Here is a 19,446-nt window from a genome sequence, read left to right on the forward strand (position 1 = left end):
GGCCAAAGGCTCAACAACCCCCCCCTTATTCCAGCCAGAGGAATGCTGGGCACGTGGGTCACCAGGGTCCCCTGGCATTCTGGGGATGCTGCCAGCTCAGGCCCCAGAGCCCCCAGCCAGCCCCACACTGTGCCCCCTTCACGCTCTGCCATGTGTCTGTCCACAGACCCAGATTGCCCCCCCCCATGCCAGCCTGTGCTTCCTTGAGTGCAGGCCCAGCCCATTTCCCCCACAGTCTGTGCCTCCAGCCTTCTAGCATTGTCTGGGACCATTGCTGGTGCACATAGACCCAGCCCATGCCCCCCATCCCTCTGCCATGTGTGTGCAGGCCCAGATCCCCCCAGCCCAGCTCCAGAGAAGCAGACAGCAGACACAGGCACAGAGAAGGACCCTGCCCCATTGCAGGGGGAGGGCACATTTATTAGAGACAGAAGTTGCCCGCCTCAGCGGTTGGACTTGGCCACTCGCTCCAGCTCATCCTTCTTCTTGATGGCATAGGAGTTTGATGAGCCCTGGAGAGGAGAGACAGGCAGGGTTACTGAGGGGGGGGCCCGCTCCCAGAGCCCCCCTGGCACCCCCTCCCCAGCAGGGCCCCCCCCTCACCTTGGCAGCGTTGATGAGCTCATCCGCCAGACACTCAGCGATGGTCTTGATGTTGCGGAAGGCCGCCTCTCGGGCCCCGGTGCACAGGAGCCAGATGGCCTGGGGAGCAGAGGGCGCATGAGCCCACCAGACATGGCCTGGTACCCCCACCCTCACTCCCTCCCGGCAGGGACCCCTACCTGGTTGACCCGCCGGAGCGGGGACACGTCCACGGCCTGTCGCCTCACCGTCCCTGCCCGCCCAATTCGGGTAGAGTCCTCCCGGGGCCCGCTGTTGATGATGGCGTTCACGAGAACCTGCAGAGGGTTCTGGAGACAGGAGGCCACAGCTGAGGCGTCGAACCCATCGGGGCCCCTCGGGCACCTGGGCAGGCCCCGCTCCCCTTCCCCAAAGACAGAGGCCTGGGGTGCCCACCCAGGAAAGCCTGAGGGGCAAAGACCCCCGCCCAAGGGTCAGGGACAGCTCAAAGGGTGGGTGGGGGCCCGCCCCTCATGCCTCTCCTCTGAGCAGGGGGTGACTCCTCAAGACACATCCTGTACCCCCAAATGCCTCTCCCGTGAGCAGGCTGATGATCTCTGCCAGGGACTGCCCAGCCACGCCCCCTCCAATATCTCTGGGGTGACCAGGCTAGTGATACCTGACCACACCTCCACAGCTCTCCTGAGAACAGACCAAGCCTCACCCCCCCACCAGGTCTGCTCCCCCTTTTCAACAATTGTCCTATGGGTCAGTCCCCCCACCCAATATCCCTCAGACCAGCCCCCTGGATCACATGCCAGGTCAGCCCCCCCCCCATACCTCTCCTGTGAGCAGGTGGATGATCTCAAAGGCGTGCTTGACGATGCGCACAGTCATGAGCTTCTTGCCGTTGTTGCGCCCGTGCATCATCATGGAGTTGGTGAGGCGCTCCACGATGGGGCACTGGGCTTTGCGAAAGCGCTTGGCTGCGTAGCGCCCCGCGCTGTGGGGAAGGTACTTGGCGTACTTCTCCTTGACTGCGATGTAATCCTGGTGGGCAGGACAGAAACGGGACACAGGGGTCAGAACAGCCCTGGGACCCCCAAATCGGGCTGGGGTCCCACCGGGATTGGCCAGGGGAGGCTCCTCACCTGCAGGGAGATGTCATTGATCTGCACGTCATCTGTGCTCCACTTGCCGAACAGCTTGATGTCCGGGGTCTCGGCCACGGCCGGCGCCGCTGTCTCCCACTCGGTCATGCTGGGGGAAGGAGGGCTCGGGGTTATGGGGGAGCAGTCCTTCCAGTGCAGAGCTGCCTCCCCGTCAGACATGGAGGGCTGTGGGGGGCAGGCCTTTCTCCCACCAAGGACAAGACAGTCCTTCCAGTGTGCAGTTACCCTCCCCCCACTAGCCACAAGGAGTTACTGCAGGGGCAGTTCTTCCAGTGTGGGATGCCCCCTCCATTCACAGGGAATCACTGGGGGAACAGTCCTTCCCGTGCAGTTACTGGGGGGAGGGGAGAAGAGAAACAGTCCTCCCAGTGTGGAGGTGCCTTTCTCCCACCAGTCATTAAGAAGTTATTGGAGGAAGAGTCCTTCCAGTGCAGTTACTGGGGGGGGAGGGGAGAAGAGAAACAGTCCTCCCAGTGTGGAGGTGCCTTTCTCCCACCAGTCATTAAGAAGTTATTGGAGGAAGAGTCCTTCCAGTGCAGTTACTGGGGGGGGAGGGGAGAAGAGAAACAATCCTCCCAATGTACAGTTGTCCTCCCCCCACTAGCCACAAGGAGGTTATTGCAGTTACAGTCCTTCCAGTGTGGAGATGCCCCCTCCATGACCTATGAGGGGCTTATGGCAGGGAAGACAGTCTTTCCAGTGTGCAGTTGCCCTCCCCCCCACTAGCCCCAAGGAGTTACTGCAGCTACAATTCTTCCAGAGTGGAGATGCCCCCCCTGCATCCATAGGGAATCAGTGTGGGAACAGTCCTTCCAGTGTGGAGGTGCCTTTCTCCCACCAGTCATTAAGAAGTTATTGGGGGTGAGCAGAACAGAAGATCGCTGTACACTTCAACAATACTGTATGAGGATGTATTCTGATGGAAGTGGAAATCTTCAACATAAAGAAAAGCCAACTCACTTCCAGCTGATCAATGATGGACAGAAACAACTACACCCAGAGAAGGAACACTGGGAAGTGAATGTAAATTGTTAGACTACTGTCTACCCAGGTTACTTACACCTTCGGAAGCTAATACTTGATGTGCAACAAGAAAAAGGTATTTACACACATATATTGTATCTAGGTTATATTGTAACACATGTAAAATGTATGGGATTACCTGCCATCTAGGGGAGGGAGGGGAAATTTGGAAACATGAATACAAGGGATAATGTTATAAAAGAAAGTTAATCATGCATATATACTGTCAAAAAAGTTTATAATTATAAAATTAAAAAAAATAAACAACAAAAAAGAAGTTATTGGGGGAAGAGTCTTTCCAGTGCAGTTCCTGGGGGGGAGGGGGAAGAGAAACAGTCCTCCCAGTGTGCAGTTGCCCTCCCCCCACTAGCCACAAGGAGGTTATTGCAGGTATAGTCCTTCCAGTGTGGAGATGCCCCCCCTTGCATCCACAGGAAATCACTGGGGGACCCTCCTTCCAATATGCAGCTGCCCTCCCCCCACCAGCTATGAGGGGAGTTATTGGGGGGGGGGGGGCGATCATCCCAGTGGGGACGTGCCCTCCCCAGCAAAGCCGCTGCCGGCTGGGAAACTCAAGGCCCGGCCTGCCCTTCACGGCCCTCTCCGCTCGTGCCTCAGTTTCCTCCGTGCAATGCGTTGGGGGGGGAGCACGGGGGGCGGCAGACGCCAGGCAGAGGCGCGAAGGCCCGCACTCACTCGGTACTAGTCCTCGGTCCTCGGTCCACGCGGGGCAGGGGGAGGGTCTCCGGACGCCGGGCGCGGGGTCTGCAAGTGCTGCCGCGTTTACTCCACGCGCCTCACTCAGGCGCCGGAACAGGAAAGAGGCCGCGCCTGCGGGGTCTCGGACTTTATATGAGCCATGACTGCTTCCGGGTCGCCAGCTAGGGACGACCGTGCGCAAGCGTGCTGAGCAACCCGGAAAGGCCGGGAGCCCGCTCCTATTAACACGTGGGACGCAGGCTTTGAGACTGCGCATGCGTCCGCGACCAGAGCCACAGTTTAGAAAGCTTTATGTTTCCATTACCTTTAGGCCCCTCCCCCGCGGGGCCACGCACTTTCCCTCCCTCCTCCCATGGCCCTGCGCCCCCTCCCCCGCGTGTCCGCGTCCTCTGCTGGTCCCCGCGTCCGGGACGACTCCCCCCTCCGGGGCCGTTTGAGCCGCACTCCGGTTTTCTGGCCCGCGTTGGTAGCGCTCTTGCGTACGTCCCCCTGTCCCACAGGACCTGGGGAAGGGGGCCCAGGCCTAGCGCTGGGGAGTGGCCCCGCCTTTGGGAAGCTGCCTCTCTAACCCGAGAGAGACGTGCAGGGAAAGAGGAGCCGTCGGGCAGTGGGTGCTGGGCACCGGGAACGAAGAAGGTTACCGAATCCCGTTCGTCTTAATTAATGAATGGGGGGTGATGTTCCCTGGATGCCCCCGAGGAGCTCTCGCACCAGAGGGCCAGCGGGATCTTGGGGCTTATTCCAACCCGATGCTCTCTGCAGACGCTGGGGTTTTATTTATTTATTTATTTATGAAATATATGCCTGAGTAATTTTTCAACACTGATTCCTGCAAAACCTTCTGTTCCAAATTGTCCCCTCCTTCCCCCACCCTCTCCCCTAGATAGGAGGTAGTCCAGTACACTAAATATGTTAAAATATATGTCAAATCCAATGTATGTGTGCATATTTCTACAGTTATCTTGCACAAGAAAACAAAATGCAAGCAAACAAGAGCAAGGAGGGAGAGTGCTGTGTTGTGTCCACACTCACCTGGCACTGTCCTCTCGCTGGCTCTCTTCATTGCTGAATGATTGGAACTGGTTTGAATCAGCTCATTGTTGAAGAGAGCCAGAATGGCTCCATCTGTTCCCAGTTCCCCCATCAATGGATCAGTGACCCAGATTTCCCACAGCCCCTCCAATATTAGTGGTATTTTATCTTTTTTTTTTTAAATTTTTTTTCACAGTATATATGCATGAGTAATTTTTTAAAATAATATTATCCCTTGTATTCATTTTTCCAAATTATCCCCTCCCTCCCCCTACTCCCTCCCCTTGATGACAGACAATCCCATACATTTTACATATGTTACAATATAACCTAGATACAATATATGTGTGTAAATACCATTTTCTTGTGGCACATTAAGTATTAGATTCCGAAGATATAAGTAACCTGGGTAGATAGACAGTAGTGCTAACAATTTACATTCACTTCCCAGTGTTCCTTCTCTGGGTGTAGTTGTTTCTGTCCATCATTGATCAACTGGAAGTGAGTTGGATCTTCTTTATGTTGAAGATATCCACTTCCATCAGAATATATCTTCATTATTAGTGGTATTTTAACTAGGACTTGAAGTCAGGAAGCTCAGTAGTCAGAGTGAGCTCTCCAGGCTCATTGGACCCCCGCAGCATCTCTGTTGATTTCATCTCTGCAGCATCTCTTGTCAATGTCACCTCTGCAGCATCTCTTGTCAATGTCACTTCTGCAGCATCTCTTGTCAATGTCACCTCTGTAGCATCTCTTGTCAATGTCACCTCTGTAGCATCTCTTGTCAATGTCACCTCTGTAGCATCTCTTGTCAATGTCACCTCTGCAGCATCTCTTGTCAATGTCACCTCTGCACTTTCTCTCCAGTGCACCCTCTTGTCTAACGTTGCCCACCCCCTGGTACAGACCCTCCTCACTTCATACTAGACTATCACAACATGGCCTGGGGATGTCTGCTTCCCTCCTGGTTCTCCCCAATTCAGTTGATCCTCTCTGGCCACCAAAGTGATTTTCCCTGTCACCCCTGTGACACTCTAGTGGTTGATAAATGTACATTGACTGATTGACAGGATCAGGAAAGGCTTTCTGTAAGCCTTTCAGCACCACTTACAGGCCCACCCAGCCCATTGTCCTCTGTCTTCCAGCAGAGCCCCAAATCCTTTCTCTGTGTTCTAGTAGCAAGTGAGTTAGAATCACGAGGCAGCCTCCAGGGGAGCCACTCCTGCCGATGTGCGCCCCTTGGCGCCGTGGCCGTGTGGGGTCTCATACCTAGACTGCTGGAAAGCCAGCTCCCTCTCGCCAGAACTTTGGCCATACTCGTGCACATTGGCACGGACTCCCTTTTGGTGCCATTTTTCCTGTATTGAGGGATAGATTTTTATACCCAAATGGAGAGAAATCAAGTGAGACTTCAGATCCTCTGCTTGCCGTCCCATATAGTCCATCTCTCGATTTCCCTGTCAAACCCTCAGCTCCCTGGAGCTTTTCTTAATGGGTGCTGGGGGAACTTTTCAGTGGGAAATCTGGTCAGTCCTTTGGTTGCCGATAGCTGCCTTCCATTGTTCCTCAGTGGTACTGGCAATCCCTTCCCCAGATGACACGGGGTTTGCGGGCCTCTGCCCTGGCCCTGCAGCTCCCAGAGACCTGCCCCTCCAAACACTAGCTATACCTAGCATTTACATAGTACTTCATGGTTTATATACATTTGTGTGTACACACAGACAGGTGCATATGGATGTTATCCTATTTTATTCTTATTAAAACCATGGGAGGCTGGCACGAGCATTAGAGGAGGTAGATGGTGGTGAAGTGTCCTGCCCAGGGTTTTATAGTGTCTAAGGCAGAATGGGAACTCCAGTTCCAATAAATGTTCTGTAGAGTGCACCACCCAGCTGCTTAGGAGCTCTCTGTCCATCTTCTTTCTTCCTGGCTGTGCTCAGTTGGTTCAGACAGAAATTTAGAAGTCACATTAATGAAAATCTGATTCTCCTTTTTAATTATTTTCCTTTGACCCCCAAGATAATCCTGATCGCTAGGAACGAGGGAGTGAGGTCTAAGACTAATGAAAAACCAGAGGCAATACTCCCTATAATGCCACAAACCCAGCACCCCAGTGGTAGGCCAGCTTCTGCCTGAAGCCTCTGAGAAAGGAGAGCCCCCTGATCTCAGGTCGCTTCCCCGCCCCTGGAGATTGGTCCCTCCCCACCCCTGCTGTCTGTCCGACAAGCTTGGAACCCGTGCTTCCCTTAAGGACACCCAGCTTCCTTCAAGGGTCCCCTGGGACGACAGCAGCTGCCCAAAACGGGGGCTCTCCCTGCCCACTGAGAGCACGAGGCCTAGAGCTTGGCGAGCGAGCCTTGATGCTGGCGGACCGTGGAAGTTCTCTCTGAGAACCCCCAAACCCTCCTCTTTCCCCTCCTTTCTCTTCTTTCCCCTCCTCTTGGTTGCTGCCATCTTGCACTGAAGGGTGCCTCGGCCTCTGCAAAATCAGGCAGTTCCACAGGTCTCTGACACAACGAGGATGGGAAATGCTGCCATCATCTTAGGCCAACCTACCCAAAGAAGCCAGAACAAGGTGGAAGCTCAGCTCGGCCTGCCAATGGAGGTTCAGATTTCATCCCAAGCCAGGGAATGAGCTTGCTCACCTTCTGCACGCTTCCATATGAACATGACCACTGAATGATTCTCCACTTTCATTTACACTTGCTCACCCCCTGCACATTATGAAGGCCTCTCAGCCTTGCCCATCCGGCCTCCACATCTCTCCTTGTTCTGTCCTTTTTTTTCTCCACTGCCACAGAGAATGAGCCATGGGACCTCCAGCCTTCTTTCTTTCTCTGCTGGATTAAGGCTCAGCCTTCTGTTTGCTCTCTCTGCTTCTGACCCGTCACACAGTCCCACATGGTCTTTCTAAGGCACAAATCAGACCATGACCAGCTTTGCATGTCCAGAAGCCTCCTTCAATGGGTCCCCTCTGCCTCTGGGATCAAAGGGAGGATTGCTCCTCGGCCCTCCCAATCACCTTTCCAAACAAATATCTCAGTTTCATGCACTCCAAGCTCCAACCAAACCCACCATTCCAATTCTGGCCTCGTGCCCCTTTGCCCTTGGCCCAGTGTCCCCCTGCCTGGAGCACTCCCTTTCAGTGTCTTTGCCATTGGACTCTGCAGTTGACTCTGAGACTCCCTTCACTGATGGTGGCCTCCTTGGGAGGCTTCTTCTTGTTGCCTTTTCCAGGAGACTCCTCATTGCTTCCTCTGGGAGTCACCTTCTCATGGCTTCCTCCAGCAGGCTCCTTCTTGTTGATTCCTCAGGGAGGCTCCTTCTTCTTGCTTCCTCCAGGAGGCTCCTTGTTGCCTTCTCCAGGAGTCTCCTCATTGCTTCCTCAGGGAGGCTCCTCCTTGTTGCTTCTTTAGGGAGGCTCCTTGTTGCCTTCTCTAGGAGTCACCTTCTCATGGCTTCCTCCAGGAGGCTCCTACTTGTTGATTCCTCAGGGAGTCACCTTCTCATTGCTTCCTTCAGGAGGCTCCTCATTGCTTCCTCCGGGAGGTTCCTCCTTGTTGCTTCCTTAGGGAGGCACCTCGTTGCCTTCTCCAGGATTCACCTTCTCATTGCTTCCTCAGGGAGGTTCCTTCTAGTCATTCCCAGTGTCTTGTCCTTCCTCCATTGCGCTTCCGCTCTCTTTTTCTTCCTCTTGCCATGCTTGTGTTGATGTTTCAGTATCCTCCTTAACTGGAGAGACTTCTTTCTTTGGTACAGCTTGGCGGCCAGACTGGAAAAGTGCCTCTTAAGGAAGAGGCGGAGGCGGGCTCTGGCCGTGGTGCTGAGATCAGCAATGCAGGCCAATGGAAGCTCCCATAGGAGGGGTTCTGGGCACTCTGCCGTGTGAGGCGTGGCCACCCAGGACTTGGCTGTCAGGATCCTGAGGCCGGAGAAGGTGTGGGTGTTGGAGCAGGATGACCAGAGCCTCCCCCCTTCACAGATGATGAAAACAAGCTAGGAAAGGAAGGAGCCCCCCCCCCCCCTGCAGAACCCCAGCCCCTGGAGGGATCCCACTCACTCCAACAACCTCTTTCTTTCTAAGGAGGCTGATGATGGATGTATTGATAGATGACAAACTGATGGCAGGTTTAAGTCTGGGGATATGCACGGCATGGACAAAGTCCCAGGTGGGAGGGAAAGTGGGGAGGGTGACAGGTGGGCATCCAACTAAATCAGCCACTCAATAGGCATTAATAGTCTCGTGTGTGTCAGGCCCCGAACTAAGTGCTGGGGATATAAAGAAAAAGGAAAACACAGTTCCTGCCCTCGAGGGGCTCCCTATCTCTGGGAAGACGAGCAGAGAGAAGAAGGAGCTGCAGGGTAAATGAGAGAGAGAGTTCCCAGAGAGAAGGCAGCGGAATTAAGAGATCCTGGGAAGGGCTTCCCGCGCATGGTGTGGTGTTAGCTGGAGCATTTTCCGAAAGCGAACAACAACAATGACCTTGTGATGGAGAGAGCCATCTGCACCCAGAGAGAGGGGTGGGAGCTCAGGTGGAGCACAACGCAGCATTCTCGCTTTTTGTCGTTGTTCGCCGGCGTTTTGCTTTCTTTCTCCTTTTTCATCGGATTTTCCTTGTGCAGCAGGATAATTATGGAAATATATTGGGAAGAACTGCACATGTTTAACCTATTTTGGATCACATGCCAACTAAGGGAGGGAGGAGGGAGAAAAATTGGGCACGCGGGCTTTTGCAAGGGGAAATGTTGAAAATGAGCTTCGCGTGTGTTTGGAAAAGAAAAAGCTATTATCGAAATAAAATAAAATGGGGAAAAACCCAACTAACGCTCCAGAACGTCACAGCATTTCTACCCGACAATCACCAAATCCAGAGGGAAAGAAACGAGTTTGGTTTAAAATAGCCGCAGCTAGGCGGCGCAGTGGATGGAGCACCAGCCCTGAAGTCGGGACAGAACTGCTTAGCTGTGTGACCCTGGGCAAGTCACTCAACGCCCACTAGCCACCAAGTGGGTGCCATCTCTGGAAGTCCGGCACACCCGCTAGCAAATGTCCTACAGAGGAGGAGGTCAGACGGTTCCCGTTGGCTCTGTAGGGCAGAGCTAGAAGCCCGTCCCACAAGTGGGAGGCGCTCGAGGGAGGCTGCAATTCTTGCCCCCATTTCACAGATGTCCCATCCCCTTGAAAGTCTTTAGGGGGAAGCTGGCCGGGCGAGCCCTTGCTGGGCGGGCCGCCCCCGGCGCGGGGAGGACGGCAGGCGTCTGGGGGGGAGGGTCGGGGGCTGGCGGAGGGATGGCAGCGCCCCCCCACCCCGGCAACGAACAAGCAGACCCCCGCAGACTTCTCTGCCCAAGTCCCGGGAAGAAAGCAAGAAGCGCTGCAAGCCGGGCTGGAGAGCGGAGGGCGCTCTCCCTGCGGGACCCACCGCGGCCTCCGGGGCCGGGAGGAAGGGGAACTTGGCAGGGGGGATTCCCGGGGAAAGGGAGGCAGGACAGCCAGGGGCAGCCCCGCCCCCGCCCTCCAAGTGCTCGGCCCCGGGGAGGGGAGGGGAGGGGCGGGCGTACCTCGTCTTCCCAGAAGCCTCCACGCCAGGGCTGGAGGATTCGAGACATTTGGTCCTCCCGAGCGCCCAGAGCGGCCCGGGACCGGGACGGCGATAGAAGGGGACTTAGGGACCGACCGCGGCGCTAGATCGTGAAGTGACGTCACCAAGAGGCGGGGCTCAGGAGGAGCGACTTCCGGGCGGCGCGGGACAGCAAAAATTGAGGTGAGGAAAGCGCGAGAGGGGGCGGGGGGCGTCTCTGCATCTCCCCATCTCTGTGCATCCTCCTATCTCTTCATCTCGTTATCTCTCCATCACTGTCTCTGCATCTATCCCTATTTCTGCCTGTCTCTGTATCTCCTTATCTCTCATCTCCCTATCTCTCCATCTCTATCTCTGCACATTTCTCCCAGCTGCTCCCCCCTCCCCTCCCACCGTGTTGGGAGGGCTCAGGGCCTCCCCCTCCCCCAGCCCTGGGGAGCCCCCTCTAACCTTGCATTTCTCCCTGTCTCTTCAGGCCTGCTCTGCCAAAGCCTCCACTGCCTCCACGAAGGACCATGTCTGTAGGGTGGGGGGCCACAGCCCCCCAGGACCCCCAGACTGCCCCATGGGGTCCCTGGAAGCAGGAGGCCCCCACCTGGGGCCCCGAGACGTGCCGCCGGCTCTTCCGGACCTTCCGCTACCAGGAGGCGGCGGGCCCCCGCGAGGCTCTGGGCCGGCTGCGCGAGCTGTGCTGGAGGTGGCTGCGCCCCGAGAGCCTCAGCAAGGAGCAGATGCTGGAGCTGCTGGTGCTGGAGCAGTTCCTGAGCGTCCTGCCCCCCGAGATCCAGGCCTGGGTGCGAGAGCAGTGTCCTGAGACTGGCGAGGAGGCTGTGAGCCTGGTGGAGGGCCTGCAGGTGTGGGATACTGGGGCTGAGGACGGGAGGGGGGGGCTGCACTGAGCCCCGAAGAGCCCCGCCCCACATCCCTGCCTTCTTGGTCTCCAGGTCGCGGTCGGTGCGCGTAGGGAGAAGGTGCTGGTGGAGGAGACCCCCGAGGTGCCCCAGGCGGACGCCAGGGTCAGCAGCGGCTCCTCGGCCTCTGCATGGCCCAGTTCTCCCGGGCCGCTCAGCCGGATCCTGGGACGCCCACCAGGTACGTGGGTCACTCCTGCCCTCAGCCCCTTGTTCCAGAGCCTCAACCTCCCCTCCTGGGGTGCATAGAGCACCTACTGTGTGCCAGGCTCCGTGCTAAGTGCTTTACAGCCGAGGAAACTGAGGCAGACAGAGGCGCAGGGACTTTATTGAGCCACATCGCTGCAAAGAATTGGAGGGCGCTCCGGGCTCCGCGCTCTGGACACTCCTGCCAACTACCAGGTGCAAAATTAATGAATTTTGATTAATAGCGGGGGCTCCACTGCCGGGAGGCCGGTGGATCCAGGAGCAGCCCGTTCTACCTCAAATTGGCAGGAGCCACCTCCTGCAAATTCCCACCCCTGAGCTGGGGGCCCCGCCCAGAAGGAATGCGCTTATCTTCTAGGGCCAGTTGCGGAGTCCTCCTCCACGGTTAGGGCGGGGCCAGGCCGCAGGCTCCTCCTCCAGGGGGTGGAGCCAGGTTGTAGGTTCCTCTTCTCAGGGCTGGGGCGGGGCCGGGTTTCAGGCTCCTGGGGGCGGGGTCAGGAAGCAGGCTCCCCCTCCAGGGAGGTGGGACAGGGGTCAGGTAGCAGGCCCCTCCCTCAGGGCGGGGCCAGGCTCCCTGCTGCTCTTCACTGGCTGGGTAGGCGTGGCTAGGCGGCAGCACCGCCTCTCCTTCCCTGGGAGGACCATCCTTGCTTCCCAGGGCCTCCCTCGCTGAGCCAAGGGGGCAGTCGGTCAGGGAAGGTGCCGGGGGCTGCCCCGGACCTCCAGCCTCCCTGGTCGGTCCCCCCTCGGCTGCTTCTTGCCGAGGCCCCCCTTCTCTCTCCCTCTTTCCGCCTCGAGGCTTTCGCTAAGCCTGGGGGCCCGACGTCGCTTTCAGCGTCTGCCCTGGTTGGCTGTCCCACCAGGAAGTCTCTGCTGGACCTGCTTTTGGCCGGGAGTGCTGGGAAGAGGGGGAGGGCAGGAGAGAGACTGAGACAGAGGAGATGGAGAAAAAGAGGGAGGGGCAGGAAAGAGGAGGAGAGCCCTGGAGGATCGCGGGGGCGGGGCAAGAGGGCTGGGTGTCGGTCCAGTGTTCCAAACCCTGGGTCTCCATTCCTTGCACCCTCCCCCCTCAGCCCTTCCCCAAGCCAGGCTCAGAGAAGGGGGCGCCCTCTGGTGCTCCTGTTGGCCTTAATGGTGATTAGATCATCCGCTGGCAAAGAGTGCTCCTCCGGCCCCTCCCGTGTGCCCGGCCCTGGGATGGCCCGCTGCGGGCGGGGCTGACCTTGGACTCAGCACCCGAGCCCTGTGTTGGGTGAGCCTAATTAGGTGAAACATGGCTGGGTCAGAAATCTTTCCCCTTTAGTCCGGCTCTCTCCTGCCTGGGGAAGGAGTCTCCCCATGGGAATCACTTGTGGGATCCATCGTTGGTCTCCCGACCTCATTTGGCTTCCCAGGAGCCCCTGCACCCTGAGGTGGCGAGGGCCTAAGTCTAGCTGTGGACGTGCCCTTAGTGACAGGCCTCTGGCTGACGAAAAATGCACCTGAGGAGGGGGCTGGGGCTCCCTGCCGGCCCAGGCAGCAGGGAAACCATGGGGGAGACCAGGCGGGGCTCCCCTCACTCATCCGTCCCCGGGACGGGTCGCTGTGTTTGCGGGAGGGCCTGGCCAGGGCAGCGGGGAGGACAGTTGGCGGCCGGGGTGGCTGCCCCCTCCCCGAGGCTCAGCCCCACGTCGGAGGGCCGGTGTGCTCCGATCTCTGTTGTCCTGTCCAGTCCAACAGCTCCAGGCTGCTGGCTCTGCCCTTGGTGGGGGGTGACATGTACAATGAGCTTCTTCCTGCGGGGGGCCTTCGAGCTGTTGGGGACAAAGCACAGACAAATCCTTGTGCTCTCTCTGTTTTTTGCCTCATTTCCAGTTTCCACCTCTGAGGTGACCATCAGTCAGGAAGGAGGGGACAAGCTGGGGGCTCTGGACCGGCCTGGAGACAGGAGTGCAGGTGGGTGAGGGAGGAAGGGGGGGCGTCCCTCAGCGGAGCCACTGCCGGGGCCCTTTTGTCCGCTCTCCTTTCTGAGGGCCGCTGGCCCCTGTGACCCTTTCCCTCTTGTGTGTGAACACCCAGGCCCATCACCCTCCTCTCCCGGCAGTCATTGCCCCTGTGCTTCGCCGTAGCCCCAACACCGCCCAGGCCAGGGGAACATTGGCCGTTTCTGTTTCTACTTTCAGGTTGTGGGACGGAGACCAAGGACCAGAAATGGGCTCCCAAGCAGGAAGTGTCCGAAGAAGGAGAGTCACAGGCAGGGAGGTGGGAGGCTTCCCAGGGCGTGCAGTGCGGAGGAGCCTGGGATGGTGGGGGGGGGCCCTTCCTGGAGGAGGAGCTGAAGAGGTCCCCGTCTTCGGAAAGAGATTTCAGGAAGCCTCCCCCCGAGAGGGCCGAGAAGGCGCGGGCCCACGTGGGGCAGGGCGGGGAGCCGGGTCGGGTCGCCCGCAGGCGGGGGCCCGTGGCAGCCAGACCGCACGTGTGCGAGCTGTGCAATCAGAGCTTTAAGGTGGGCGCCGAGCTGACCAAGCACCAGAAGCTCCACGCGGGGGAGAAGCCCTGCAGGTGCAACGAGTGCGGGAAGGTGTTCAGCCAGAGCTCGTACCTCCTCCAGCACCAGAGAGTCCACACCGGCGAGAAGCCCTACCCCTGCCGCGAGTGCGGGAAAGCCTTCGCCTGGAGCTCCAACCTGATCCAGCACCAGAGGATCCACACGGGCGAGAAGCCCTACGAGTGTGGCGAGTGCGGGAAGGCCTTCCGGGCGCACTCGCAGCTCATCCACCACCAGAAGATCCACACCGGCGAGAAGCCCTACCAGTGCCACGAGTGCGGGAAATCCTTCGGCAGGAGCACCACGCTCATCCAGCACCAGAGGATCCACACAGGCGAGAAGCCCTACCAGTGCAACGAGTGCGGGAAGGCCTTCAACTGGAACTCCAACTTCATCGAGCACCAGCGCATCCACACGGGGGAGCGGCCCCACGAGTGCAACGAGTGCGGGAAGGCCTTCAGCCAGAGCTCCAACCTCATCGAGCACCTCAAGATCCACACGGGGGAGAAGCCCCACGAGTGCCGCCAGTGCGGGAAGGCCTTCATGAGGAGCTCCGGCCTGCGGCAGCACCAGCGCATCCACACCGGCGAGAAGCCCTACCCCTGCCACGAGTGCGGGAAGACCTTCCGCGAGAGCTCGCAGCTCATCCAGCACCAGCGGATCCACACCGGGGAGCGGCCCTTCGAGTGCCCCGAGTGCGGGAAGGCCTTCATCCTCATCTCCAACCTCACGGAGCACCAGCGCATCCACACCGGGGAGAAGCCACACGAGTGCGCCGAGTGCGGGAAGGCCTTCAGCCAGCGGTCGAACCTCATCAGCCACCAGAGGATCCACACCGGGGAGAAGCCCTACGAGTGCGCCGAGTGCGGCAAGACCTTCAAGGGCAGCTCCGGCCTGGTCCACCACCAGCGTATTCACACCGGCGAGAGGCCCTACGCGTGTAACGAGTGCGGCAAGACCTTCCGCGGGAGCTCCGAGCTGAGACAGCACCAGAGGCTTCACTCCGGGGAGAAGCCCTTCGTGTGCAGCCTGTGCGGGAAGGCCTTCGTCCGCAACTCGGAGCTCATCAGCCACCGGCGGATCCACACCGGGGAGAGGCCCTACAAGTGCGGCGTGTGCGGCAAGCCCTTCAGCCACCGCTCCAACCTCAACGAGCACCAGAAGAGACACGCGGGGCTGCCGCTGAAGCCGTGATCCGAAAGGCTGGGCGCAGGCCGGCCAGCCAGCCGAGGGGGAGGCTCCCTCGCCCGCCATAGGAGGCAGGAACCCTCCCGGCCGGCTCCTTCCACCCGAACCCAGCCGAAATGCCACCAGAGTGTGGGAGGGGTCCCTCCTCGGCCGGTCCGCACAAGCCTCCGGAGCCGATACCGCCGAGCAGCTCCCCTCCTCAGCCGTCTTCCACAGGTAGGTTGGCTGCAGCCGGGGAGCCCGTCTGGGAAGAAGCCTGGGCGTATCCCCGGTCCTCCAGCGCCCCCATCTTTCCCCTCATCTCGGGCATCGACTCGCAATCCTGCGTATCTTCCCAGGGATTAACCATAGCTGACTCCCAAACTCCGGGGCTCTTCCCCTTTCCCTCAGAGAGCTGCCTAGGGGTGTCTACCGAAGCAAGGGAGCAGGACTTGAATGGCGGCCCCAGGGCTTCCATTAGTGGGGATTTCAGAATGGCTGACTTCTGCCCCACCTTAGAGCATTCCAGATGCCTTATTGAGCCCCAAACTCGCCCTGTGAAGGAAGTCCTTCAGATTTATCCCCAATTTCCAGACAGGAAAGGTGAGGTTTACCATGCTGCCCAGCCCACCCCCGTATCTGCATCCCTCGATTTCTGTTAGCTTCCCTGCCTTTTCCAGGTTATCGTCAGGCAAGGACGGGGCTGGGAGACCCCCCGCAGGCCCCTCAGCCTCTTGTTCGGCTCCTTCCCTCCGTCTCAGGGCCCCCCTCCATCCCCTGCTGGCCAGCCGCAGCAGGCCCCCAAGCTTCTCTAGAAGGGCAGCGGGCAGAGCCCAGCCCCCTCCCTCTCACTCCTTGCCTCGGCCCTGGGGAGGTGGAGCCATTCCTGCCCCAGGAGAGCTTCCTTTGGAGCCGATTGGTGAAGGGGGTGAGCTGGCCACTGAGACGCCCGGCTTCCCCGGCCCTCCAGGCTCGCGCTCCAGCCGCGGCACTCCCCGTCTCCCCCTCCCCAGTGCCCTGCGGGACCTTTGTGCGGGTCACCCCCACCATCCTGAGTGTCTCCAAGGCTCCCGGCTCCCATCTCTGGGAGCCCCAGAGGGGGGCCCTCCTCTTCGCCCCCAGCTGCCGTCTGGCTTTTCGGGGCTTTTTTGCACTTGAGTGGTTTTCTCCAATCACGCATAAAGAGCGTTTTTGATATTCATTTGTGTCCAATCCGGACGGCCAGATTTCTCTCCCCATCCCTCCCTCCCTCCCTCCCTCCTTCCACAAGACAGCAGTCACTTCCCACACGGCTGCACACGCTGAGGAGGGAATCAGAACAGGGGACACGGAGCAAGGAAGCCGGGCTCCCGGCTCGGATGCAGATGGCCCATTCTGGGATCGCCCAAGCCGGCACATCCCTGAGGAGATCCGAGTCATCATCATGAGTCATCGTGGAGTAGTCTTGGTTTCGGGCCGGCTCTCCAGGTCTCTCAGCCCCAGCTCCCGGAAGTCTCGCCAGGCTTTCTGGAAATCCCGGGTTCTTCATTCCTTATAGTCTTCCTCACAGACCCCCACTTGTCCGGCCATTGCCCAACTGCTGGGGCCCCCCCAGAAAGAGGAGCTGCTGATATGTCCGTACACGTGGCCCCTTCCCTATGACCTAGGTGCAGCCGTCTGTGCTTTCCTCTGACCCGTTGGGGCTACGGCTGGAGCAGGGCGGCCTCCTGGCCGGGCCCTGCCAGCACTCTCTACTGCGATGCTTGGAACACAGTCATTTCCCTAACGTGCAGGTTAAGCCCACCTCCATGAATCCCCTGAGGCCCCCAGGATCCAACTCCACTCCTCCCCGCAGCCCGCTGCTCCTCCGCCCTGGGTCCCCAGATGGTGGATGACCCAGAGTCCTCCCTCCCTGGCCGCCTGGAAGCTTCCCCTCTGTGGCAAGGCCCGTGCGGAGAGCACAACGTGGAGAAAGGAGCCGGGCCTCTGTGGCCGGTCCTGCCTTTCCCTGTGGCCCGGGACCTCGCTCCTCAGTCATTCCCGCCCAGTCCTCGGTCTCCCTGGGTCACATCTTTCTGGACGCAGAAGCCCCAGCTTGATCCTGGGGTGTCAAGGTCCACCCATTTGTTCCCTAACCAGAAGCATGTGCCCTGGTGGCCGCCCCCTTCCCAGCCGCCTGCAGTACTTGCTGTCTGGGGGGCTCAGTCTCTTAGGGGCTCACCCCATTTTCTCGTGGCCTGCTGCTACTGCAGCTTAGGGGGTGACAGCTCTTCCTGGCTCTGTCCCATAGATAGGTCTGGGGGTAGGGAGTCCACAGTGGGGGGTACTCTGGGGGGAACAGCCAGCATTTTTCCCAGAGGCTAGAGAGTCTGGAGGCTGAAGGGAGTCCCGGAGGCCCGAGGTAGTCCAGAGGCCGGAGGAAATCCAGAGGCCTCTCTAGCCCCATCTCTCGCTTGGGCCTCTGTCCACTGGGAACAAGTCACGCCGTTGTTGATTTTTGTCTCTTTCTACCCTGATCGCAGGCAGATGATTAGTGGAGGCGGACCGGACCAGTGATGACCCTGGCAGGCCAGCCTGCTGGTCATCAGAGCAGCGGATGCAGCGAGGAGGCGGACCCGAGGAGAGTCTGGCAGGGAGTGGCCGGAGGCTGCTTGGGGTCCAGTCTGGGGGCTCTTGGAGCACAGGGCCGGTCTCCCCTTCTCAGTAAGCGTCCTCGGTGCCGGCTGGTTCGTCCCCGGGGACTCCTCATGGCCACCCCTAGAACTCTGGGCTGGGCCTGGCAGTGGAGGAGGCTCCCACTGTGGCCAGAGGGTCAGAGGGCAGGCCGCCTCGGCGGCTCCCCTTCCAGCTCGGGGATCGGCAAGGCCATAACCCTCTCACCTCTGTGCCAGAAAGCGCCCTTTGGGAGCAGCAGGCGCTGAGCCTGGCCGGTGTCTGCCTGACGTGACTCACACCCGGAGGGCCGTTTCCCTAGGCCGTCATCCCCGGACACAAAGGGGGAGGCGTGTGGGCAGATGGGGGGCCAGCCCCCCGCTCCCAGGCTGGAGAAGGGCCGCTGACCAAGGAGGCCCCTTCAGAGCCTCAGGCTGCACCCCTTCCCCCAAATCCCAGGCAAGTGCCTGAGCCTTCCTTGGGGGGGTCCTGTGGGAGAAGCCATTGCAAAGGGGATTTGGGGGTGCCTGGCAGAGAACCCCCCATGTGTCCAACCACCCACGGCCTTGGGGGGTCCTGCAGGGGAGAGCCATGAGCAGGATGCGGTAACTGGGTGCGGGCGGCCAGGACCCTCTTTCACTGCGTCCCCCTCACGAGCTCGGTGGGTGGTGCTCACCCCACGTGCACTGGAGCCTGGGAACCCACACCCCAAATCGGAACTGCTTGCTGAGCCTGATTGGCAGCTCCTCCTCCCTTCGCCTTCTGTAATGACTGGGGAACCTTCGGGGGTCCTTGGGGGGATCCGCTGAACAGTCTGTCCCAGAATGCACTGGGGGACCGTCCCTATGTGAGGAACCCGCTGGGGTTATTAAACTGCTCATGTGGTCCTGAGGGAGCTCCTTCCCTTGTTGGCTGGTCCTTTGGGTGCGGGAGAGCCTCGGACGTGCCTTGGTTGGGGAACTGTGGAACCTGTGTCTGAGTTCTGGACCCTGTACTTGGGTTCTGAATCCTGTGCTCAGATTCTGGACCCCACACTTGAGTTCTGGACCCTATACTTGGGTTCTAGATCCCATGCTTGTGTTCTGGACCCCATGCTTGAGTTCTGGTTCCCATGCTTGGGTTCTGGACCCTGTGCTTGGGTTCTGGACCCCACGCTTGAGTTCTGGTTCCCATGCTTGGGTTCTGGACCTCATGCTTGCTTGGGTTCTAGAGCCTGCACTCCGGTTCCTTACAGAGCTGGCAGCCCTGTGAAAAGGTGACACTACGAGGTTGTGCCAGACGAACCTTCCTGCTTTTGTCCGTCGGGGGAATGGGTCAGACTGGTTTTGCTTTGATGGGGGGGGGGGCAGATGACACGGACGACACGCCTGCGCCCATGTGCCCCATGCCAGCAGGGAGGAGGGTGGACATTCCTGGTGTGGGACCTGGCCGGAGAAAATGCCAAGAGCCGGTGATGGAGGGAGGGCCAGGAGGCCGGGGTCACTGCTGGGGGTGGGGAGCCTGGCAAGCTGAGGGGTGGCTCAGGAAGGGGCCGAGAGGATGGCTCGTCTGCTTCTGGAGGCGATGGGGAGCCACTGAGGTCACGGAGGGGTCTTGGTTGGATGCTGTGCCACAGGTATGGGGGAGGGAGGCTGCAGAGGGGAAATCCACAGCCCGGGGCGCCATGTTGGATCTGATGGCTGCGACCCAGGAGCCCAGGATGACTTCTGTGTGGGAGCTGAAGGACTTTGGGGTAGGAGGGGGATTAAATGGGAAAGAACGAGTTCCATTTGGGACCCTCTGAGGGTAAGATGTCTCCTGGCCATCGAGCCGGACATGGGGGCACGGATGGGAGCCGGCAGAGGGAGAGGGAGGGAAAGGGATGCTGGAGCCCCTTTGGCGGAGAGTCACCCCGGGCCAGAGTCCTGAGGGAC

General features: G+C 59.3%; 2 protein-coding genes across 3 annotated transcripts; one reads left to right on the forward strand and one right to left on the reverse strand.

The window, feature by feature from the left end:
* Positions 1–377: 377 nt before the first annotated feature.
* On the reverse strand, positions 378–3,612 carry RPS5 (ribosomal protein S5). The gene is made up of 6 exons (XM_074307108.1): positions 3,453–3,612; positions 1,713–1,821; positions 1,402–1,611; positions 783–911; positions 604–702; positions 378–512 (listed from the first exon to the last, which is right to left on the reverse strand). The coding sequence occupies exons 2-6, from the start codon at positions 1,818–1,820 to the stop codon at positions 444–446; spliced, it is 615 nt and encodes a 204-aa protein (XP_074163209.1). The 5' UTR covers position 1,821; positions 3,453–3,612; the 3' UTR covers positions 378–443.
* A 6,499-nt stretch (positions 3,613–10,111) lies between these two features.
* Positions 10,112–18,421, forward strand: ZNF497 (zinc finger protein 497). 2 transcript variants are annotated; one of them, XR_012488646.1, is made up of 6 exons: positions 10,112–10,273; positions 10,566–10,944; positions 11,035–11,182; positions 13,063–13,143; positions 13,371–15,139; positions 17,404–18,421. XR_012488646.1 is itself a non-coding variant. In XM_074307085.1 (5 exons), exons 2-5 carry the CDS (start codon positions 10,606–10,608, stop codon positions 14,927–14,929), a joined length of 2,127 nt encoding a protein of 708 aa, XP_074163186.1. In that variant the 5' UTR covers positions 10,112–10,273; positions 10,566–10,605; the 3' UTR covers positions 14,930–18,421. The 2 variants fall into 2 exon arrangements, 1 of the variants encoding a protein (XP_074163186.1); XM_074307085.1 differs by having other exon boundaries at positions 13,371–18,421.
* The last annotated feature ends 1,025 nt before the right edge of the window (positions 18,422–19,446 follow it).

The sequence above is a fragment of the Sminthopsis crassicaudata genome, chromosome 3, assembly GCF_048593235.1.
Source record: "Sminthopsis crassicaudata isolate SCR6 chromosome 3, ASM4859323v1, whole genome shotgun sequence".
In the NCBI taxonomy this organism is placed as follows: domain Eukaryota; kingdom Metazoa; phylum Chordata; class Mammalia; order Dasyuromorphia; family Dasyuridae; genus Sminthopsis; species Sminthopsis crassicaudata.